This window comes from Pogona vitticeps, chromosome 1 (assembly GCF_051106095.1).
Source record: "Pogona vitticeps strain Pit_001003342236 chromosome 1, PviZW2.1, whole genome shotgun sequence".
Classification (NCBI taxonomy): Eukaryota; Metazoa; Chordata; class Lepidosauria; order Squamata; family Agamidae; genus Pogona; species Pogona vitticeps.
In genome coordinates, this window is record NC_135783.1 from 344,655,374 (window position 1) to 344,680,786 (window position 25,413).

General features: G+C 40.1%; 1 protein-coding gene across 2 annotated transcripts in view; it reads right to left on the reverse strand.

Annotated features, from left to right (window-relative positions):
• JAG2 (jagged canonical Notch ligand 2) overlaps window positions 1-25,413 on the reverse strand; it is a 138,764-nt gene that overhangs the window by 5,563 nt on the left and 107,788 nt on the right. For both annotated transcript variants that reach the window (XM_020800754.3, XM_020800753.3), the window contains 12 exons: window positions 22,034-22,184; window positions 21,029-21,193; window positions 20,234-20,347; window positions 18,569-18,682; window positions 17,636-17,749; window positions 16,617-16,733; window positions 12,485-12,512; window positions 11,507-11,592; window positions 7,204-7,317; window positions 6,916-7,031; window positions 5,038-5,286; window positions 490-621 (listed from right to left, as the gene is read on the reverse strand). In XM_020800754.3, coding sequence (XP_020656413.3) covers window positions 490-621; window positions 5,038-5,286; window positions 6,916-7,031; window positions 7,204-7,317; window positions 11,507-11,592; window positions 12,485-12,512; window positions 16,617-16,733; window positions 17,636-17,749; window positions 18,569-18,682; window positions 20,234-20,347; window positions 21,029-21,193; window positions 22,034-22,184 — 1,500 coding nt within the window. The remainder of the gene's footprint in view (window positions 1-489; window positions 622-5,037; window positions 5,287-6,915; window positions 7,032-7,203; window positions 7,318-11,506; window positions 11,593-12,484; window positions 12,513-16,616; window positions 16,734-17,635; window positions 17,750-18,568; window positions 18,683-20,233; window positions 20,348-21,028; window positions 21,194-22,033; window positions 22,185-25,413) is intronic.

Sequence of the window (25,413 nt, forward strand, 5' to 3'; positions counted from 1 at the left end):
GCTGTTCCCAAACTACCAAGGAGGGGCGGGCTAAGTCTACTCGGTCTTACTACCAGGTAAGTGACTTCACTGGGAGGGAGGGTTTGCTGGAAGTGCATCTGGCGTATAAGACGACCCCCACTTGGAGGCATGTTTTTCGGGGCCAAAAAGTCGTCTTGTACGCTGGCAAATATGGTAATTTATTTTTATTTATAATTAAGTAGTTAAGCCTTTCATCCTGCAGTATTTCCCCCAAAAGGTAAACTGCTCTACCCGAAACTACTATTAACGGCACCATAGGAACAACAATACAGACATAGACACCCCTCTCCCTGCTGGGATTAATTCTTTGAGGGAAAGGATTATATATTTCTTAGGACTGCAGACCCAGAAGGGATCCCACAGACCCACAGCAACATTCATTTTTTGTTCTTCTCAGTTAGATCATGGCCATCCTCCAGCACATTTCAGCCCAAGATATTTTCTACTCCTAGATGAATTTCTACTTACAACAGCAACTTCCACAGCATTCTCAACAGAGTAGGACAGATCACACAGCACAAGAAACATTCTTTCACTAGAAATAGATCTAGTGGCTGGTAGATATCTGATTTCAGAGCAAATATTTTCAACTGTTGTGCCCTGTGAGAAGAAGAAAACAATTTTTCATAAAATTAAACTGTATTCTGATATCAGAACAAATCCTAGTATTACAACAATTAATAATTAATATATGAGGGCAAGGTAGACTTCCTGACTAGCTCTTCGGTGAACAGGTACACAGAAACACTAGAAGCTCTCCTCAAGCGTTCACCAGTTTCACTGGTCTGGTTTGCTTTTTAATTAAATTCTCTTCCCTATCTTGCAGGAAGGATACACAAAGAAGCTAAAATTCTCCACATATTCATCAGATAAATCGATCTCATGTTAATAAAGACCTGAAGGGGCATGGGTGGGGTGCTTTGCCTCCCCAGACTCCTATGAATACTTAGGAATTTCACTCTCCCTTAACACTGAAATAAAATGTAATGTTGATGGTCTGGTACATGTACTTGTGAATTCACAGGCAGAAAAAACAGTACACTATTCAGATTCTCTCTATGAGAATCTCAATGATACCATGTTTCCCTGAAAATAAGCCCTAGTATGATTTTTCAAGATGACTGTAGTATAATTCCTACCCTGAAAATAAGCCCTAGTGAAGGGAAACTCTGCCTTACACCAGAGACTCACCGGGATCCTCCAAGCTCTCGAGAGATTTAAAACTTCTTCCCCTCTGGTTTCATCAGAATCAGAAAAATTCTGATGAAACCAGATGTCCAAATATTTGTATTGTTTGACTTGATTATTTCCCATTAATTTTCCACGTTTTTGGTACTACAAGCTTGTACTGTACTACATGGAAACAAGTTTCATTGGACTTGGTTTTACTATCTGCTTTTCCCTCTCTTTTTAAAATGCCTCTTGTCTGCATCTTTGACTTGGTTTCTATTTCTTCTTCCTCTTTTTCTATTTCTGAATCTGTTTTTCTCTTTTGACTCTGACTCCTCTATTTTACAGCTTTACTTTTCTTTTTCTACTCTTTTTTTCCTCCTTTCTTTCTGGTTTCCCCCCTCTTTTCTCCATGAATCCCCCTGCTTTCTTTGGATTGTTTATAAAGTATCTTTGGGTCTGGAATTGGAAAGTAAGCCCTTCTGGAGTTAGCCACCTATATATTATCGCATTTTGTCTGAGATAATTTGTCAGGTGTTCATTTTTTTTCTTGTATTTTCCACAGAATGTGCTTCAAAATCTTAAATTCTTCTCCTTTTATCTCCAATTTCTTTCCTTGAGCAGATTTCAGAATTGTATTTCTAAAGGTGTTTTTTATAAATTTAACATGTATTTCTCTCGGTAATTTATGCCTCTTTGTATAAGCTGAGGAAACTCTCAACGCTTTATCTATATTTTGTTTCACTTCCTCCTGTTTTACTTCTAGGATTGGTGCAAGCGCTTCTGATACACAATTGATTATGTTTTCTTCTTTCTGTTCATGTATATTCTGGAGTCTAAGTAGAAATGTTACTTTATCCATTTCCATATTTAATAGTATGTTCTCATCCTGGTTTTGGTATCTGTTCCTCTTGTAATTCTTTACCTAGTTCTACTAGTTTATCCTGTTTTTCTGACAGTTTGTGATATCTTTCTGGTTTTTTCCACCTGTTTCTTTGTCTCTATAATCTGATTCCTAAATTCTTTAATTTGTTGAGAAAGTTGTATTAAAACTTCCTGCAATCCCTTTTGTATTAGGGCTTCAAGACTTTGTTGGAGGTTCTGCTGCCAATCTCTCAAAGACTCTTGACTCATTAATTTGACCAGGGCTGAATCGGTTGAGGACAACTCTTTGGTGTCTTTCCCCAATTAGATCCTTTTGCAGCCATTTTAACTAAGCTGTGTGTAAGGTATCTCAAAATTAATATACTCCTCCTAAAACAAAAATCTAATTTGACAATCAGATAATTCAATATTGAATTAAGAATATATCACACCCATTAATGTTCCAATGTCTCTATATTCTGTTAAGGTAAGAATGGAAATTAAGTTAATAGTCTTTGTTTTCTTCTTTCTTTTGTTTTCTCTTGAAAATGCAGTAGATGTCACTATTAATGTTTTTCTTTTAATCTGTTTTTTTAAATGTCCTGTGTTTATATTCTTTTTCCTCCTTGTAGTTCTCTTCCTTCCCTCTGATTCTTCCGCCTCCTGGTGGTGCCCCGCTAGACGATGACCTCGCAAAACGAATCTGCATGATTATGAGGTTTTGCAATCATTATAGTGCTTCGTAAAACAGTGTTTCCAATGGGCGATTTTCACTGGACGATGTTTGGGTCCCTGCTTCGCAAACCGTTTTTCGTAAGGTGACGATTTTGACACTGATCAGCGCTTCGCAAAACGGGTGTTTTCGGGACCGATGCTTCGCAAGAGCCATTTCAACAGCTGATCCGCGCTTCGCAAAATGGCTTCCCTATGGGCGATCTTTGCAAAACGACGACTATTTTTCCCCACTGGAACGCATTAAACGGATTTCAATGCATTCCAATGGGGAAACGGTTTTCGCAAGACGATGTTTTCACAAGACAGCGATTTCAATGGAATGGATTAACGTTGTCTTGCGGGACACCATTGTAAAATAGTCCACAAATTCCCCAAACTTAATGAGTTAGTTATGTCTCCAGAGCCTCCTCTCAGCAATGTCTGTTATCAGTAGCCTTTCTGTCCTTTCACTCCTTCACCAATAATTCACAGAGATGCCTTTTTATTCCAGCCTTGAATAATCTCCCCTTTCTCCCTTGGGTCTGATCATAGTCCAGCATAGTCTGACACTCTCACACAAGGTAGGATGTGGGGTGGAGGTGGTGGATGTGAGGTGGAGGTGGTGGGAGGACAGATAGAATAAAGAACTTCACACATTGAAAACTTTCTCCGATGATGTTACAGAGACAGCGAGTGTGCTATTTCTTTATAGTTTTGTTTTAAGAAATTATCTTCCTTACCATTTTGTAGCTGGGGAAGTAGAGGACCCGCTTCAAGCTGTCTCATTTAGTTTCAACCCATATTCATGTGCCTCTCCCCTCCTCCCTTTCTTCAATTTCTGTTTGTTTTTAATCTCAATACCCCCTAAATCCAACAACTGTTTTAGCTTACTGTTTCTTTTATGTTGATTTTGATTGCAGTATATTTTCAGAATTCTTTCGTTCTCACTCACATTCTGCCTTGGGGCGTTGCAGGCTTTGTGCCAAGATGGCCCTTTCCCAGCTGGTGCTTATTATGCTTGCCTCTGAGCTGGATCTCTTGGCTCTCAACAATCATCCAAGCTCAAATTGCAACGAAGAAGAACATCCAAGCTCAAATTGAAGTCACTGGTTGCTCAATGTCTTCCTTTCCTGAAAGGTGTCTTCAGATCCCTCTTGGGATCTTTCCAGCTGGGTAGGGATTGGTATGTCCCAGGAGCAAGACCTGTGTATGTCCGATCTTCACCTCAACGATGCCCCACCTCCGAGTCTCCGTTTGGACTGATGACTGAACCAAGATATATAAAATCTCAAACTATTTCAATATCTTCATTGCCTATGTTAAAGCTGTGTAGTTCTTCTGTAGTCACGATTTTGGCCTTAACGTTCAACTTGAACTGCTCTGGCACTTTCTTCTTTCACTCTCACTAAAAAACATTTCAAGTTTTTGCTGCTCTCTGCCAGTAAGAAGTTGTCATCTGCATATTTTACATTAATGTTTCTTCCACCAATTTCTACTCTTTGTTCATCTGGATCTAGTTCAATACATATGCAGATATGTTCTGCATATGTATTGAACAGGTAAATGCACCCTTATATGACACCTTTGTCTATACAGAACAATTCTGTTTTTCCATATGCTATCCTAACAGTAGCTTCTTGTCCACAAAATGTCATGTATCAGGACAATCAAGTGCTGAGGCACTCCCATTCCTTTCAGAACAACCAATAGATTCTTATGATCTACTCAACCAAAGGCTTCGTTGTAGTCTATAAAATATAGACTGATCTTCTGAACTACTTTGGTGCTTTCTGGCAACCAGAAGATATTTACAGTATGGCCAGTAGCCATGCTTACTGAGTTGTAGTAAAAATATTAATTTTCTCCATCTCTTATCTGACATTTAAAATACAACCCAACCCCAACCTTAAAACACACAGAAGCATAAAGTGAGAACTTTAAGCAGAACACATGAAAACCCCCAGGATGAAGAAACATTTCAAGAAATCACAAATGGACAGATTGTACATAATGCCACTTTGCTTATGTACCTTAAAATAGTATTTTAAAATCGCAATCATACAAAATAAATGGTTACAGAGTGAATTCAAAACAATTCACATGTTTAGGAGCAGCACCTCCTGTTCTTGGCTCAGAAAAACCTATAGGGACAGATTTATTTCCCAAAATTCCATTACTGAGACATTCCAATTAACAGAAAGCTAGATTCTTGCAAGCAGAATGATTCATTCCAGGTGTCAAGGTCTTAATAAGATGTAACATTCTCACCTGAGGTACTTTGTCTCTGTTAAAAATCAGAGTAATTCTTGCACAGCTATTGTCCAAGTAGTTTGAATTGGGAGGACACTTGATGTTGGCAAGCAGGGGTTCCGATTCGCTGCATTCTCCCCAGTCAGCACAAGGTGGTTGGAAACATTTGATATACATATTCTCTTGGCATTCTTGACCTCTGGGGCACTGGTAGCTAGCATGGTCCACAGGTTTGGAAAACAAACAAGGTTTCCTCCCACACCACACCTAGAAGTCAAGATAATTGTATTCACTTTAGGGTATAACAACTGCTTTAGAGTCAAAGAAACAGCTGGAGACAGCATGTTTGTTCATTCACATGCAAAAGCATCTGTTATGCAGCTGTTTTGTTGCAAAGAGACTGCAGTAGTTTGCTTAGGTCAAGGAAGGGAAAAGTGTGGCCGTGTAGATGTCATTGGACTGCAACTCCTATCATTCTTCAACACTTGCTATGCTAGCTACAGCTATTGGCAGATACAGTCCAAAAATACCTAAGAAATCGTTTGCATGGTCCAGGAAAGTCTGAGAAGATAGGGCATGAAGTCAAACAGAACTGCTGAGTCCAACAGCTTCCTTCACTAAGGAGAAACAAACTGATACTTTCCACACTGTGATCACAATAACTTCTAATGACTTTGAAAAAGCAGAAAGGGAAGAGCGTGAGATCAGTCTTCCTTAGACCTAGAGTAAGGGAAAACAGAAATACTTTTTCAGCCATCTGGAAGCCACTAATTATTTGGAACTGCAAAATAGAGATTTTACGTGTTTGAGCAGCATGACCATTGGAAGCTTTAATACAGTGGTCCCCAGCCTTTTCCCAATCACTGACCGGTTGGTGGTGTGTGGCACACCTGCAAGGGGGGGTGGAGCTTGCACTTGTGGGGGGGGAGGCTTGCATGCATGCGCACAGTGTACTTTCAGGGGGCGGAATGTGCTCACATGGATGTGCATGGCATGCTCGCAGGGGGCAGAACACGCTCATGGGGGTAGATCTGTGTCTGCAGCCTGGTCCTGGACAGGCCGCAGACCGCTGCTGGGTCGCGGACCAGGGGTTGGGGACCTCTGCTATAATAGATGTTCAGTCCAAGTTCCAATGAAAGTAATGGAATTTGTTTCCAACTAGTAGACTTTCTCCTTTCTCTCCTACATTAACTACAAAAGTAGTATGTTAGGTGGGAGACAGAGAAAGCAGAAGGGGAGGTGGGAGTTTTTCTTCAGCCTGAATTTTATTCAAAGACATAAGAGAAAACAGTGCTCCTATCCTATCAGAGCTTAGTATTAGGAAGCTCTAAGACTTGGGGCTGAAACCACACAAAAGTGGAATCCAGGGCAAAAGGGGATGGTGCAACTCCCCATCTCCACTGTAGCCTCCCAAACACTTGTTCAAGAGGGCTATAGGACCCTCTAAAACTGGCTTCTGAGCAGCTCTAATGGCGTCATGAGGATGGGAAAGGGCCCCTCATCTCCAACCAGCATTGTATGGGATTTCAGCCTCGGTATTTTCAGGCTTAGGAGACACCAGTTGGAGGTGATTTTGTTACATTTATCATCAAAACGGCAGTGGAGGTGCCTTAGAATTCAAACTCACTTTTCTCTAAAGCAGAAATTCCTGGTTAGAACATGCAAGTGTGGAACTATCCTTCTTTCTCATTCATTTGAAGCTATTTTCTTAAACATCATATTAGTATCAAATGATGATCAGCTAGCAACTAACAATTCTTAATGTAGCTGTATGGTTAACATGTCATAGAAACACATTAACTTAGTTAACAGGGGAGGAAATATCTCAACAGAGTTGCAGAATTCAGAGGAAGAGAAGGTTGCAGTGTAAATTTAGATTTGAGGTCAGATACTCACCTTGGTGCAGTCAATGTGGCCATCCAGACAGTGGCAGTTGTTGCATTCTTGTTCCCACCTACTGCCGTGTGGAAAGGATGTTCCTTTCAGCCAGCAGGACTTCCCAAAGCCTATCACTGGGGTGTGGGAGGAAAGAGAAAGCAGTAATGTGATCTATGTACAGATCTAAGCCACAAAAGAGAATAGCAATTTCAGTTTACAGCTAAACTATAATATATGCTGTGGTGTACAGGACACTGAACTTCAAGTAGCATTTGGTACTGGTCTTAGTTAAAAGCTTTGACTTACCTTCTTGGCATCGAGAGCCAACTCGCCCAGGAGGGCACGTGCATCTATAGCCATTTATTTCATCAATACAAGTAGCACCATATGCACAAGGGGAAGACTGACATTCATCAATATCTAGAAATCGAAGAAACACCAGAAACATTTTAATATAATTCCTAGGGTGTAAACTGTTACAATTCTAGGATGCAGTTCAGCCCAACTAGATCTCAATTGGACATAAAGGGACATTTATTCAGACAGCAACAAATGCAGCAGCCATTTTGCATATATGTAGCTTAATTAAAGTTCATCATCATTTTAGCAGAGTCACTCACTCAAAAAGTATTCCAAAAATGAAAATGTTTTAAAGAGTGTTTTAACTTTGCCTTTCCACTACAATGTACTGCTCAAAGTAGCTTACTATCTTCAAGGAATCCTGAGTTGTCTTCTCTGAGAAGATGCTAAATAGATACGTAGCTCAAAAAGGTAGCGCTCACTTACTATTGATCTCCGGATTCCAACAAGAGTCAGAACCTAATGATTAGTGAGAATTCCAACCAGAGCTATAAGTACCCTTTTCCAATCCGAATTTTGCACTTAAGAATACTAATATGCTTATATGAATATAATAGCAGCAAAGGTTCCCTCCAAGCTGGGTGTGCTCCTGTGCCTCCCTCCATGCAGCTGTCTTCCTCCTTCGTGCAGCAATCATGTTAGGTTCCAGTTGCAACAGAACCCAGAATGTGTGTGTGTGCACACGCGTGTGTGCGATGTGCACAGGGGCAAAGTTGCGTGAGCGAGGGGGAGCCCGCCCAGAAGAGCTGAAAGTTAGAGGGTATGTTGATGGCACCATAATTCTGCTTTTAAGCACAAACATTTAATCTTTTTCTCAGTTCTCGCTCGTGTCTTGATTCTTAGCATCTTCCTTGGCTCACCAATCTCCATTTTTTTCTTTTTGTCTCAAGGTTTTACCAGATAAGTTAAGGAAGACTGAGATCATAAGGAGCTTAGTGGAAAACAACCTCTTGAATCTGTGAGCTTCCCTACACTAACCTTTGAATGCATCATTAACAAAGAAGACATCCATTCTCTCAATGATGTGAAGGAGTGAACGATAATGCCTCCCATGGGGGCACTTAATTTTGAGGAGGCGGAGCTTGACTGCAGTGAAGCCAGCAGCACCCGGTGAACAGCTCCGGGGAAAACTGGAACCGTCCGGCCTGCCCGTCCCCCTAAGAAGGGGGGAACGGAAGGGGGGCCAGGAGAGGCACCCCCAAGCAGGTGAGCCCAGAAGGGTAGAAGATTTGGCAGCAACCGGGTCTTTCTTCCCTCTGAAAATTCACCTACGCGCAGACCGGAGACGGGAAGCCATATCTTATGGCAGAGAGCTGTGGGAAAACTCCACCCCCAACTTCTCGAGGAAGGAGAACAGAAACAACAGCAAAGTAAGCCTCTGATTTATGAATAACCTCATCAATATTTGGAAGAAAATAAAGCGAAAATATTTGACCAAAAGGAGAGAGAGGAAGCGGCAAGCCAGCATACCAGCTTGCTTTTTTTCCCCTAAAGCGAACTATCTGATAAATAGAAAGTGTATTGCAAGGTGGCCAAGGTCATTTAGATACATTGCGAGAAAAACTTTGTGTTTCTGGAAAAAATCCCAGAGGAAATACCACTCAAGAGGGACTGAAATCTTGTCAAAGTTGTGCAATCTGGACTTCCCTTACTAACTGAGTGGACTCTGAAAATAAAACCACAGCTTTGGAGCAGGAGGCACAGGCAACTATTAACTGAGCAGCGAGAGGAACTCAGCAGAACAGACGGAGGACCGAAGAAAATTAGATCTGGAGTTATTACAGGACTACGACGTTTTTTTCTTTTTAGAAGAGACTGGTTTCCTGTTTGACGTTTATTTTGGACCCTCTTTTGGCTGGACTGTGTGGATTCTGAGTATACTGTGATAATTTCTGGGCAAGGAGGAGGAGGACATACTTAGTGGGAATGTTGTCAGACAAAGAATGGATGGTTACCATGCGAATGGCAATAATAGGATTTCAGCAGATAAGTCAGAAACTTGGGCAGACAGAAGACCTGATGAAGGGGAAACCACTAGAGGCTAAACAGCAATTGAATGAAATTGAAACTCCAGAACAGTTTTTATTGAGAGAGATGCCAGGTAACATGGTTGGTAACATAGAGGGGATTGGAGGTTTCCACGTGGGATACCCAGCTATAATAGTCAGAAAAGGTGATTTTAAAAATCAGACTACTGTTTTGGATTTAACTTTATCTCCCCAAGATTGGAAGAAAATAGAGGCACAGAAACGGTAAAAATGTACTGAGAAAATATGGGAAGTGCCAGAAATGGATAGCTTTCCAGATAGGCTGATATGTCCATGGCAGAAGGAAAATCAAAGAGGGGATGTGTTCTATAATTGGTCTCGATTCTATGATAGAGTTGGAATAACTTAGACTTACATTAAAACATGAATATAAGCGGTTATACAGAGGATAATCAAATAGTGTGTGTGTATATATATATATGAATAAATAAAAGAATACAAAGATTTTTTTTGTACTGGAAAATGAGTGGATCAGAGGCATACATACTTAATATGAATAGAACGGATGATTATATACTCTGTGTTCTCCTATCCTCAAACCTTCCTTTCCATCCCCTGCACTCCCTTTTACCTTTTGTATTCCCCATAGCACTTCAAGCACTCTCTGGGCGGTTTACAAGTTAATTATGCAGGCTACACATTGCCCCCCCCAGCGAGCTGGGTATTCATTTTACTGACCTTGGAAGGATAGAAGGTTGAGTCAACCTTGAGCCAGCTACCTGGGATTGAACCCCAGCTCGTGTGCACAGTTTTGGCTGCAGTACAGCGGTTTAACCACTGTGCCACGAGGCTCCTCCTATGCTGAGGCGCTGTTCACAAGTAGAGGCATTAGTTCCCATAGGAACTAAAGCAAAGCCGGTTAATCCATACTCTACCACTTGTTGTTGTTTAGTTGTTTAGTTGTGTCCGACTCTTCGTGACCCCATGGACCAGAGCATGCCAGGCCGTCCTGTCTTCCACTGTCTCCCGGAGCTGGGCCAAATTCATGTTGGTCACTTCAATGACACTGTCCAACCATCTCATCCTCTGTCGTCCCCTTCTCCTCTTGCCCTCACACTTTCCTAACATCAGGGTCTTTTCCAGGGAGTCTTCTCATGAGATGGCCAAAGTATTGGAGCCTCAGCTTCAGGATCTGTCCTTCCAGTGAGCACTCAGGCTTGATTTCCTTTAGAATGGACAGGTTTGTTCTCCTTGCAGTCCACGGGACTCTCAAGAGTCTCCTCCAGCACCACAATTCAAAACTCTACCACTAGGGAGCAATTTTTTTTTTAAAAAAAAATTTCTTTTGACCTAACAAGAACTTAGGTCAAAAAATGGCAGGAAAGATTTTTTTTCGTTCATAAGTCAAAGCTCCGTTTGCAAGTCGAAGCAACATTTTCCAAACAGAGCTGTTCATAACTCAAAATGTTCGTGAGTGGAGACGTTCGTAAGCTGAGGTACCACTGTACTTTGGACACATAGTACACATAACTTAAAGGTAAAGGTTCCCCTTGACAATTTTTGTTTAATCGTGTTCGACTCTAGGGGGCGGTGCTCATCCCTGTTTCCAAGCCATAGAGCCAGTGTTTGTCCTAAGACAATCTTCCGTGGTCACATGGCCAGTGTGACTTAGACACGCAACACTGTTACCTTCCCACTGAGGTGGTCCCTATTTATCTAATTGCATTTGCATGCTTTCGAACCGCTAGGTTGGCGGGAGCTGGGACAAGCGACGGGCGCTCACTCAGTCGCGTGGACTTGATCTTACAGTTGAAGACCTACAGACCTTATAGCACAGAGGCTTCTGCAGTTTAACCCGCAGCACCACCACGTCCCTTTATAGTACACATAGATACACACTTTGGAAAGTCTTACGGAAGTATTAAGAGATTATATATGGAAATCCTCTTCAACTATACCAATATGAGCAAGCCAGAAAAGGTTCATGAAAAATCTGCTTAGAAATTGATTGTAGAGTTTCAATACCATTTAAATCAGGTCATTCTAGTTGTGTTCATCAAATGAGGAAATGGATTCTGACCTCAGACAAAGAAATCACCATTCTCTATTAAGGTCAGCATCACCACCTATGAATAATTAGTCTCCCCTTCATATTTAGGATACAGTTTAATGCACAGCAAGTCAAGGGTTACATATGACAAAGAGTCTAGGTTAATAGCATGACCTCCATAGCCCTTTCTCTATATAGTGTAGGTACTTACTAATTCTGCAGTCCGGACCAGCAAAGCCAGGTGCACATTCACAGCGAAACCAATTCACACCATCAACACAAATGCCTCCATTGTAACTGTAAAAATGACAAACCAATCATTGCAATGAAGGTTGTGAGAGTAGTTTCATAAACTAAGAGACAAAATAGCTAATTGAAATGAAAATTTCTATTACAGTGGTGCCTCGCATAACGATTGCACCGTTTAACGACGAATCCGCATAGCGATCTATTTTTTTAGATCGCTAATGCGATTGCATTGCAATGTTCTGAATAGGCAAAACATTGCATTGCAATGATCGGTAAGCGTTTTGCTTACCGATCTTAGCATTGCGATGTTTTTTTAAACAGCTGATCGGTGGTTCTAAAATGGCCGCCGGGTGCCCAAAATGGCCACCGCAAGTGTTTTCGCGCCCTGCCCTCGCTTACCGAGGGCGCGAAAATAGCGGCGCTATGGAGGAACTTCGCTCAACGGTGAGTTTGGGAGCCATAGGAATGCATTAAACGAAGGGGTTTGAAAATATGGAGCAGAATATAAGTTTGCAGATAAACTTCCCTTTTTAAAGCACAATTAAGTCTGTGATTTATCAAAATGGACACATAATATATCCTAAGACATTATGTAATCTTGAATATTGCAAAACTACTCTGCATCACAGTGTTTCCATGCCATCCACTTCATTACTGTATTCCTAGTTTCCCCTTCACTCTTAATATAGATTACAAATACTCAGAATTAAATTATATTACCAGTTTTAGTGGGTATATTCAATTTTTTTTCAGACAACTAATATTTACAGAATCTTCACAGCTACAAATCTCATATACCATGGTGGAGCAGAAATCAGGCTCCACGAGACCAAGATAAAAGTTGAGAGTAGAGGGATTAGAAGGCCTTGATTCAAAAGTTTATTTATATTCAACCATTGTATTATGACATTAAAAAAGGAGTATGTCCTTGAGTACTTACCATGGGTGAGGATTGCAGTCATTAATATCTAAACAGAGAAGACAAAAATAGATTACTCCATTGAAATATGCAGACAATATTAGATATGGATCCTGATTTAGTAGATCCAGGCACATTTGTGTGTGCAAAACATTTCCCCATAACTTGAATGACAACAGCACACTCATCTTATTTAACCTTCAGGTCAAACCAGACAGACAGGGCTGATGTACTTGTCTATTTAAGCTTTAACAAACTTAGGGTGTATCTACTTTTTATGTAGGAAAGAATAGGCCACATGTAGTCCATGTGTAGTTTGTGGGACCCCCCTCCCCCATGCCCATGGACTGGCAACTTTTTTTTTCTAGAGCAGTGGTTCCCAACCTTGGATCACCCAAGTGTTCCAGAGCTGCAATTTCCAGAAGCTTTCACCACCATATGTGTTGGCTGAGGTTTCTGGGAGTTGCAGTCCAGGAACATCTGGGTTATCCAAGGCTGGGAACGACTGTTCTAAAGGACACATGATTATACTATTAAATGCTATCTTTGCTCATTAATTAATCTCTTCCTTTGTTCTGGTCCCAAACAAAAATGGGAATCCTAAAATGATGTTCCTCAAGGTTTCTTCAAAATCTACAGGTGTGGCCTATGTAGATCAGGGGTGGGGACAGGAATGGGCCAGATGCAGCTCCCAGACCTTTTTAAACTGCCCAGCCCTGCAACTATAAAACATCCCCTCTCTCTTCCCTCCCCCCCCCCCCCCCGCCCAACCCAGCTCATTTTCAACATCAGAGCTGGGTTATGCCAGAATGGTGACAATTACTGACCATGCTGAGAAGCAGGCAGATTTCAAGCCCTCCCCCCCTCTAGATACTTTTAAAAACTGATTTTTATTGACAATCCTTAAGGATAACAGGAGATAAACAATACAAACTATGCACGCAATCTATACCCTAATACATTATACTATCATATGCCACAATTTTAGTCTTATGCACGTCAATAACCTTACTTCTATCACTATTTCAATTCTTTTCCATAGTGCATTGCATAAAGTTTGTGTCCAACTTAAAAGACTGAAAAGGGGACTGGACTCAAATGGTCTTACAGGTCCCCTTCCAACCCAACTCTTATATGATGAAAGTCCAATAATCCCCATACTAGCTCTGACATTAGAAATAGACATCACCTCATTTTATAGGTAAACACATGTCCAATTAAAAGTGAACATCTGGTTTGGCTCTCAGAAGAGTGATTTTCTCCTCAGACAGTGCTTGAAATCCTGTTGCTTAACACAGTGAGACCCACTAGAATAGCCCCACTGATTACATGGGGATTTGCTCTTATGTTACTCCAATCTAACATGGAACATATGGGAAGAGAAACTTGCTTCTGGCAGGCATGATGCTGAGTGTTATGCAAGCCACTTAGGGACAGTACTATTGGGCATTGTTCATTTTCTCCCTTTTACTCCTTCTTATTCCCTTTTTCAAAAACTGACTTTAAATAAATTCTCATGATTGGAAACCTCAGGCCAGATCTTTCTTATACACACGTTTTTGTTTACTAATGATTGGGCTACAATTAGCAAATCCCTTCTTTGCCTTTTGACTATAAAGCTAAACTTCAGCTTGAAGTAAATGGAGGAATCCTCTCACCTAACTGAACAAACTCTCAACTGGGGAAGAATAGGTTAAAAAGCTCTGGAATAGCTAATGAGGCAAATGTACGGCCCTGTTATGAGGGGTAGTGTGTGATACAGAGTGTATGTGTTCCAGAAAATCTTCAAATGCCAACTGAAAACCTGGTTGTTGAAGCAAGCCTTTCCTTCATCCACCGTCTGATTTTGTTTTTTGTGCCTTCTCCCATCCGGATCATTGTGTTTTTTAGTAATATGTTGTTATGATTTTAAATTGTATTTAGATTTGATATATTGTTACCCACCCAGAGTAGTCGGTATGACTAGATGGGCAGGCTATAAATATAACAAATTAAATAATTAAATAGATAGATAGATAGATAGATAGATAGATAGATAGATAGATAGATGGATAGATGGATAGATGGATAGATGGATAGATGGATGGATAGATGGATAGATGGATAGATGGATAGATGGATAGATGGATAGATGGATAGATGGATAGATAGATAGATAGATAGATAGATAGATAGATAGATAGATAGATAGATAGATAGATAGATAGATAGATAAGAAAAGACTAGCACCACAGGCTTAAAACAAAAGATGGGATAGGGTGCCTAATACAGAGCTGCAAAAGAAGTTGCAAATAGCAGACAAAGACAGTTTCGTTATTAATAAGAGACTGCTGCATGGGCAAAGGTTTGGACTTTTGCAATTGTTTTGCCCAGACAAGAGGGAAGTGAACTGGAACAAGAAGTCCAAATATACCGTATTTTTCGCACCATAAGACACACTTTTTCCCCACAAAACGGGGGTGGAAAGTCTGTGCGTCTTATGGAGTGAAGAAAACAGATTATATTTTCCTGTTTTCTTCTCCTAAAAAATTGGTGCGTCTTATGGAAAGGTGCGTCTTATGGAGCGAAAAATACGGGTAACTAAAACTGGAGAAAGCAGGTTTATGGAAGAGGGAAGCGGCCACAGCTGCGATGGGAGATACAGGTGAAGAGCAGTTTTGCTCGACATCAGCAAATTGGATCTGCCTAGGGAGTCAAGGTCTGCCCCTGTGTGCTTGTGCCAGCACAGGTTTAGCCCACTGACACAGCTCACAAGGAAAAGGCCTGTAAAGGGGATGACCCAGGAACAGACGGTGGGCTTTGACAGTGCTGCAACGATTGCTCCCATCACCCTCTCTGAGGACTGGTCCCCGCCAGAGAAGGGGCTTCTGGATGACTGAGTATCTTGTGTGAATGAGAAGTATGAATGAGAGGCCTCATGGTACCTTTTGTCTTATGTTCTATCAATAAATGTTACATGAACAGTGCTTAACCCAAAATTAATGCGCTCTACGTGGGGCTACCTTTGGGACTGCTGCGGAAACTACATGCGGCGGCCAGATTACTCAGTGGAGTGAGAAGATACCAACATATCTCCCCCACCCTGGCTGCTTTGCATTGGCTGCCCATCCGTTTCCGCATCAACTTCAAAGTGTTGATGCTTGTGTATAAAGCCCTAAACGGTTTAGGACCTCGATACTTGGCGGAACGCCTCCTCCCACCAAGATCTACCCGTGTCACTCGTGCGAGCCAGGAGGTGAGACTGAGGAGCCTAACGCCGAGGGAGGCCCGGAAGGAAAAGACTAGAAATCGGGCCTTCTCGGCGGTGGCTCCTCGTCTCTGGAACGACTTACCCCCTGAGATTCGCGCGGCTCCCTCGCTGGGTATTTTTAAGAAACAATTAAAAACTTGGATGTTTAGGCAGGCCTTCCCAACAGATAATTCCTGACGATTCCTCCCTACCCTATAGCTCTCCTATCCTGTTTAATAATTTTTTTTTGTTATTTTTGTTAAGTAATATGGTTATATGTATTTTTATTGTTTATTCTTATGTTGTTAGCCGCCTAGAGTGGTCCTCACACGACCAGATAGGCGGGATATAAATAAAATAAATAAATAAATAAATAAATATTGGTGTACGGTCTTCTTTTCAGTAGTGTGGCTGGGCTCTCTCTCTTCTCAATATCCCTCTCCCCATGATATAAAGAACAGTAACCCATTTGGGGTAACAGCCCTTTAGACAAAAACAACCCGTGCCATCGTCCCCACCCTCAAACCATTTCAGGTATAAGTAAACGGCAGTAATCACCATTGTTTATAGTGCTCAGAACAATTTAACCAAGAGACAGATGTTATTAAAGATAATTTCAAAGCAGTATTAGAGATTTAGATGAAATGCAACATTTTGTGCATGTTCTGTCTTGAGTTAAAAACTAAAGCGGGCCACACCTAAGAAAAATCAGCATATCGGTATGCTAGTAAAATCCCCAAATGCAATACTAAGAGAAACTGTACTAACAAGATATATAGCTCAGTCTGTACAAAGCTTAGGGTGCGTACGCCCGTTCTTAGGCAGTCAACAGAGCCTCATAAGAAAACAGTAGGTTATTCTGAAGGATTACAGCCATTAAAAATGGGAGAATTAACAGCAAAGGGGGAAAAATATACAACTTACTCTGAGTGCATGTGCGCCCTTCCCAACCTTCTTTACAAATACAGGAAAAGGAATCTCCACTTCCAACACAGGTTCCACCATTCAAACACGGGTTAGGAGTACAGCTGCTGTTTTTAGCTTTTGGAGAAACAAACAAACAAAAATAAAACTTTTCCACCACCGGTTTTTAATATAAATGTTCAGCTGTCATCCTGAGTAGGCACTGTCTTAGGAGCATTTGCATTCTGCCTTTCTGAAACAATAGTTTGTCATTAGAACCAGAGACTCCTTAAATAAGGAAAGATGTCTGATAGTAATAACGTGATCTTTTTTGCATTCGCCTACAGATCAACTTGCTTTGTTTTGTGACTGACAATTTGATGCTAAACACAGGATTTATTCTCAAGTATGATTGTTCAAGCATCACACCTGGAAAGAAATCATGTCACTGGGAACACATTTCCAGCTTCTAAAGAGGCACTACCTGTTTTGTCTAGTTTGATCATTAGTCTACAGTTTTAACTATATGAAATAATGCAACTGCAGCTATCAACCAACACAGATCAAAGGCCTCTTCCCAACAAAGGTTTTGCAGCTTGAAAAGAAGACAGAGTAATATCTGTCAAGTTGGGAATCTAGCCATGTCCTCTCTAGTTTTCATTCATTGGAGTATGGGACATTGCCTTATGTCATGATTTATTTCCATCTTTTTACTTCTTGAATTCAATATTCTGCCCCCCTTCCACTTGTTGTGGTTGAAAATGAAAGAAATAGAACAAAAATACCATTAAAATAATCACAATTATCACTATACTACAAAACTGTTTATTGGTGTTACCTCTCTCCCTTTGTTTCTTTCTTTCTTGTAACACCCCATACTTAGATGTAAACAAAATTAATCAACAGTAAACCTGCAGACTATTCCTCTTCTTTCTCCTGGTCATTCAGTGAGATTGGGAGAGGAAGAAACACAGACTGCTTATAATTGGCTTCCTGAGCAAAGCAGATGCACTTCCAGTCTGAAGAGATAAACCACTTACGTATGTTGCAAGTGCTTCCTTTCCACTCTGGGGGACAAGAGCATCGGAAAGTATCACCATCATCATAACACGTCCCTCCATTGGTACAAGTATTTGCATCACACTGGTATTCACCTAAAGATCATCCAGTCAAATGTAAAAAGGTGGTCATATATGTATGTTCCCTTCCTTTTCTTTGCTTGATACAACAGAATTTAATTTTTTTATTTTATGGGGCGAGATATAGGATATTAAATAAGCAACAAACACGAGGGTTGTCACTTTTCAAAATGAACAATCCAAGATTTTTTAGGATAAGAAACGAACATGAATGAATACATATAAATTAACTAAATACTGGACAAAATCCTGTGCTCCTAATTACCCCAGCATAAACTGGATGGCAGAGCCTCAATCACCAAAAACCGCTGCCTGATCACCACCAGCTGATTACAAGTGGCAGTGATTTTTAATTATAAAAGGCTCCTACTTCCTGTCCCAAGGTTGCCAAAGGCTTCCCTGAGCAAAAAGGAGCCTTAGACCGCTCGTGAACCTGAAGGGCCATGGGGGGACGATGACAGGAATCTTTTAATTAATTTCAGTTGATTATTTCTAGCACCCAGATCCAGCATAACTATGAGAACAGGATTTTACCTACTACTTCTTAAACAAATAGTTCCAAAAGCTGTAATTGAGAACATTTTTTAATAAAATACTACTATCAGACAGAAAAAGTAACTTTTCATCTCAACAAATAATTGCTAGGGTGATTTGAAACAGCCCCAGCTTATTTTGATATGCCTCCGAAATATCTGTGATTTCACTTGCCGAAAGATAGCCAGGTATTGGACTTGTTTGTGCATGACTTCCATCATCAAACTTGTTATTGCAAAATGGAACTTCCTTTCCAATTTCTCATTATTTTCATGGATATACTGTCTAGAATGCACTTACTTGAATGGCATATTTTGCCTTTCCAGCCATTTGTGCATTCACAGTGGAAGTCATTCTCTAAATCAATGCACTGGCCTCCGTTATGACATGGGTTTGGTGAGCAATCATTAACATCTAAAAAAATAGAAGGGAAAACACTTTAGAAAAGGCAAGATTTTTGTGAAATGCACTGGAGACATTAGGATGATCTCACCTGAGACTGCACTTGTTAAATATACATCAATAAAAACAACTTACAAGCTAAGCTGAGGTACTAGGTTTTCACCTGGATTTACATGCTACTTTAACTATAGACTCTGTGAATGAACTATTAACTACAGACTGCAACCTGGAGTAATTTTATTTAGGTCTGCTAGGCATCAAACCAGAAAGTGTTGGCTAAATCATGCGCAATCAATTGAACAAGGTAGCTGCAAATACACCAATATACTGTATGGGTAATGGTGTAAAATGTGGTAGCAAATTGTCACTAAATGAGTTGCTGCTTGCATTCATGTCACTAGAAATGCAAACAGCAACTTGTTAATTAGTGGCAATTTGCCCCAGCAATTTAATGGCAATTTGCCCCAGCAATTTAAACTCTTATACGTGATGCTGGTGTATGTTTACAGTAGGATTCTGGCCACTGATCTGAAATGTAACTGGAATGGGACTCTGAATGCTATATATTTTAATATGAATCATCAATATTTTAATGTGCCACCCAGCACGACTGTTGTAAGAACCAGCCAGAGAAAAAGGGTCTATGTGACTTTATCATACAGACACATGGAACAAGTACCAAACTACAATTTGGAACCTTCCTTTCTCACACAGCACACTTCTTCAATCCTGTCATTTCTATGAAGCAACCACAGATCAGTTTGCTGAACATCTGCTTCACATTCAGAAGCGATCGGGTTTAATCCCTGTCACCTCCAATTTAAAGGCTGCTCCATGACAGAGCTGGCTAGAAACGGATCTCTGGCCAAACTGATAGAGCCATAGGCAATTACAAGATGTAACCCTGTCAATGCAGTGGTCTGACTCAGTCTAAGGCATTTTTTTATTTTATCCACACAGAATGTGATCAGTTCAAGCCAGACCCAACTTTAGCATTTATAAAACAGCAGCAGAATTCAGCACAATGCATCACCTCAAAAGGTTAAGAACTGCATGGAACACTTGAACACAGGTATCATTTCATTGTGGCACAATACTATCAAAGCACTACAGTAGCATGTAATTACAGTGATATGTAAGTGCTAGAGTAGTCTTTCATTCACAGAGTTAATTGGATACATTTTGCCAATATAAAAGGGCAGTGTTAGAAATGTGCAGGCACTACTACTGTCACTGCAGTTTTACTTTCTCTGTGGCTATGTCCACAGTCTGGAATCTATCCTTCCATGGGAGATGGAAGACTTCATACTCAGTATTTAAAATGCAATCTGGAGAACAGAGCCATGCCCTTTAATTCCCTCCCCCTCTAAAAAAAAGAGGCACACATTATGGCCACCTTTTTTTTCAGATGAAAAACAAGTTGCTCTCAAAATTGAGTTTATAATCTTAAATATTTTCTCAAGTACGTTACAACAAACTGTTAAAGCCATCTCAGAACTACATTACAAATGAAAGAAAAGTCCCTTGGCTACTTCAACTCCATTAACATTTAGTTGTACTTACTGATATCACACAGTTTTCCTTCCCAGCCACCCTGGCAGAAGCACCTGAAACCATTTACTTCATCAATGCAAGTCCCACCATTCTTGCAAGGATTTCCAAGACAGTCATTGATATCTAAGGACAAAATACATATTGAGTAGAATCATTTTTGTCTGGCCCAATAAGAGATTACACTGATGTTTACCAAGATCATACTGCACATATTTATAAATTCCATTGGTGAATTAATCTCACTGGAGTGTAGTGGACTTTGCGGGTCAAAGTAGACATTAAAACTGAATATCCTATGACTATCCTGTTTTACTTCATAAAATGGGACTTCCTAACCATTACATGCCTCAACAACTGGCTTTATCTATCTATCTATCTATCTATCTATCTATCTATCTATCTATCTATCTATCTATCTATCTATCTATCTATCTATCTATCTATCTATCTATCTATCTATCTATCTATCTATCTATCTATCTATCTATCAAACGTTTAAACAACTTCCTATAAGTACATATCATCCCTCCTGACATCTGACTCATTATCCAATGGTTCTTTGGGGACGTTATAGATGAGAGGATTATTTATCATTTGCCCTACACAAACATTGTATTTAGTATGACACTTGCTCAGTGTCTTGCAGAGAGCAAACCGTTACTATTCAGAGAAATGGCCAGTCATGGTGAAGCTTTGAGGATTCTTAATCCCATCAGGCACTTAACTCTTACTTTAAATAGTTCCTTAAAATAAGTCCATGCTTCAGAGCTTTGTTTTTAATAAAATGTTTTTCTCACTACTTACTTTCGTGACAGTATGTTCCAGTAAAGCCCTTCTCACAGGCACAAGTAAAATTGCCTCCTGGTTGACTGACACATCGGCCATGAGGCCCACACACATTGGAAGAGATTAAGCGGATGCCTTTCCGGGTAGCATTTGTGAAGACCTCGATTGTACAGCTGTCTATGACTAAGAATAAGAAACATGGGGATGGGTTAGTTTTTGTCTTTTTTAAAAAAAGACAAGCCCACCATAGAAATTTGATTTCTTAGTTCTTCATATAATAAAATACGTTTACATTTATCACTATTTAGTTATATATATATATATATTACTAAATAGTGATAAATGTAAAAGTATTTTATTGTATATATATAAGAGTAGCATTTGCAACATGGCAAAGGTAGTCAGGTTTAAGTATGGGAGAAGCTATTGTGGATTAGACGGATGGCTAAGTGTTTTGCTCAACATTTTGTAGGTAGGAACATATGTCAGCAAACATGCCTGATAATATAATTGGAGTGAGAGGATGGATGGAATCGTAGTAGTTCATCCTGCTGATTTCATATTTTCAGTGAGTGTGTGATTTCCACCTATACTTTGTATCACCCATAAGCCTTGAAAATCTGCTCTGGAAGGCTGGGGAGATCTTATGGAGCAGATTTTGGAAGGGACGAGAAAGCCTCATCACTTAAGCAGAGGTTTGATTAAGTGACAATGGATGCTGCCCCATTTTTAAAATAGACAGCATACGGTCTATAGGAGTAGGTGAAGAAAATGCCATGTTTTTCTCATATTTTTATTTTTCACAGCATGTATTCTACTTTCTTTCTCATTTTATCTTTCTGTTAAAATAACAGTGGTTTTTTTTTTTTTTTTTAAACCCATATATTATTGCGGAATATGTTAGATGCCAATTAAGGAAAATACAATTTAACACATGATTGCTTTTTCTGCATGACAACAATTTTCAAATGGCTTTTAAGTACCTGGATTTTTAAAAGCAAACATTGTATAAGAGAAACATACCTTTACAAGAATTATCTTTGCAGTGATCCTTGAGGTGTGAGCAGTTTTTTCCATCATAATCATCGGAGCAAGCACAGTAATAGTCTTCTCTCAGATCATAACATTTAGCTCCATTTTGGCAAGGATTTGGTTTGCAAAGATCAATATCAATCTGCAAAAGATTTAGACAAGTTCAGTCAAGTTTGCTTCAAGTATGTCACCATCTAAAATTCCACAGGAGTTGACGCTCTTCAACCTTTGCCAATTAATTCTATCTGCTAACAGAACTTAGAACTCACTTCTGAACTTACAGAAGTGCACTGCAGTCCAAATTATTTTCCCAATTATAGCAAAGCAGCACAATTTAAAGCTCTAAGTTACTTCTCCCAGGGAGTATGACTTGACTGCAGACAAGATGACAGCTTAGAAGAGCTCTGTTCCTATCCTACAATAAAAGCTAAAAATTGACATGTTTGTGAACAGCTGGACAAACAGAGCTCTTCTAAGCTGAAAAATACACACCAGCATATTTCAAGGACAGATCTTTACCAATGTCCCTGGGATGGACTGCTATGTTAAGAAAACCTTACTTATTCCAACTCAGTGACTACGTCTGGATTCCACACTAAGCTGCAATTTTACTGCTTTGTTCGCAAACTGTCCTGTATGTGACCAACAAACCATTGTTTGTTTGCCCCATGTTTGGTCTGTTTCTCTTCCAACATTTTTGTAAGTTCCTGCTTCACGGTAAGGAAACGGAAAAATAAATCAGGAGCAAGCCATGGTTTTCTGGATTTAGATAACAAGTTATCATCTAAATCAGTGGTTCTTAACCTTTGTTACTCGGATGTTTTTGAACTGCAACTCCCAGAAACCCCAGCCAGCACAGTTGGTGGTGAAGGCTTCTGGGAGTTGCAGTCCAAAACTCCTGAGTAACCCAAGGTTAAGAACCAGTGATCTAAATAAATGAAAGCCTCTATGCAAACAAAACAAGCCTTCTACTTGTGATTAACCATGGCCAACCACTATGGTTTGGAGACAAAGTCAAGGCGTAATTCCACAAACAATAACTTAGTTTACCATTATGCAAAAACCTAGTCAGTAGTTTTTTAAAAAAAATCTATACTGTTCATACACCTCTCACTTTGCAAGATTTAATATGTCGACTTCCTTTCTTTGCATCAGGTCAGTTCTCTGAGACTTTTTAGCAAATCATCAAACACCTTGCCCTCAGAGGGGTTTTTTTTGCATACCAATACAACAGCAAGCAAGTAACTACTTTCTAAAACAGCAGAACAGAAAATGGTTTAACCCTTGGGAAACTGACAATACTGTACTGAACCACCAGGCAGGATCGTGCATTAAACAATATATTATTTCAAAACAGACAAGAAACTGACCTATTCCATTCCCATCTGAAAATTTTCAATGAAATGGCAGGCAATGAAAATAAATAAAATAGCCACCCCAGGACAATGCCAGGGGAAGAAGACACAAGAATGCTGCAGTCTGGAAAAAAATATGATTTGGATTTATAGTAACACATGAGGTACAAAAAGGACCAATAACTAAGAAAAAGGCTATTGTGTACATTCCTTTCAGAAATCTTTAGAGAGCCAGTCAGGTGAATATCAGATAGGAATTTGCAAGATCCAGGTGCTGGCCCCCACTGACCCACAAATCACTCGTGTAAGTTTTGAGCCAGCCATTGTCTCTTAGCCTGATACATCTTGTTGTTGTGAGAATAAAGCGGAGAGGAGAGTTCCCTACGTGACATTGAGCTCACTGAAGGAGGAAAAGCCAGAGTACAACTGGAACTGATAAAGTAGGTAAATCAATAAATAGCTCTCCTGTCTTTCCTTTCATAATTCTTTGCGATATGCCTCCAAAAACACATGCTGTGCATTATGACAAGTCTGCAAGCCACTCCACGCTTTGCCCTTTCACAGGTCTCTTGACACAATGATACCAGCTTCTTTTCTCTACCACATACATAGTACATGTATCTAATCTGTCATTTCCCCTATTGCTCTTCCTTGAACATCTTTCTGTCCTGTTCACACCTTTTCAGCCCCCATTTCTAGCAAAGGAGGAGTGACGCTGGCAAAGGAGGAGTGACGCAGGATCTTTCCCTATCTCAAACCCAAAGTGGTGGGCCTGTGCAGGCCTTAGATACTCTTACAGAGAAAGAGAGGAAAGGGCTAGGAGCAGGATAGCAGTCAGCTTCAATGTTCAATGATGGTGTGTATGCTTGAATGTAAGACCACACTGGAAATATGGAATAGGAAACTGCAACTTCCCTGACACAGGAAAAGGGAAGTTGCAGGCCCCATTTGTACTCTCTAAACATTTCCAAGCTCTGCTTAAGGTTCATGATCTCCCCACCCCCCGCCACCCTTTTCTCCAAGGAGATCAAAGTAGCACCCATGCTTCTTCCCCCTAGGTTATGCAAATAGAACTAGATAGGATTTCCAAAGAAGATGCATGTTTGGCAGAATTGCTAAGAAAAATGCTCTCTGGACTGTCTCTTCTCTTCTGCTAAGAGTAATGTTTAAAGGCAACATCTCAAAGAAACCCTTGAAGAACTCTGCAAGTGAAAGTTTCTTTTAAGATCTTTAGAATACTTATAGCACAGTCATATGTTGACTGTTTCTTATCAGACACGTATCTGTTCAGAACGTTGCCTATGGATTTAGTATGGAGCCAAGTATTAAAAAACAAACAAAAACACAAACAAGCCGTCAAAACAGTTGTCTATCAGCTACCTATTTTTTTCCATATGTAGCAAGCAGGTCTGCCTTTTTGAATGCATCCAGTGAAACAAAGTGATTTAAAGTTGATTTGTTACTATTATGATGATAAAACTGCCAAACTTAAACAAGTCCTGCCTACATAAACCTTTCCACAGACAAATCCTTTTAAGGAAATAACTAATATTAATACAAGTTAACTACATTTGTCAACTACATTTGCTTTAAAACAGCATCTGGTGTTCAACAAGACAGATGTAACAGCACCTATAGTTTAAAACATCTATACTGTATTTCATGGGGGGGGCAGTGGCTTTTTCTACGGCCCTCCTGGCCTTGAAAGGCACTTTATACTGAAGACTGTATTGGTCTCCAATACTTGAAAAGTTGTTCTTTTTTCAAGAAGCAGACTGTCAAAAGAAAGGTCGAGAAAACATTTCTGTCAGAAATATCAGACATCCCCCACTTGTTTCCTTCCATTAGTACAAGTTTCCCTTTTACAGCACTGCTTCTGTAGTGGGATGAAAAATCTCTTGGAACAGGAGGTAGACACTTCCTGCAATACTAAAGGCACTCTGCCAAATTCCTTCCTTATTCAACTGATTACCAAAAGTTACAAATCATAGCAACAGCCAGGAATCAGTATGCAAT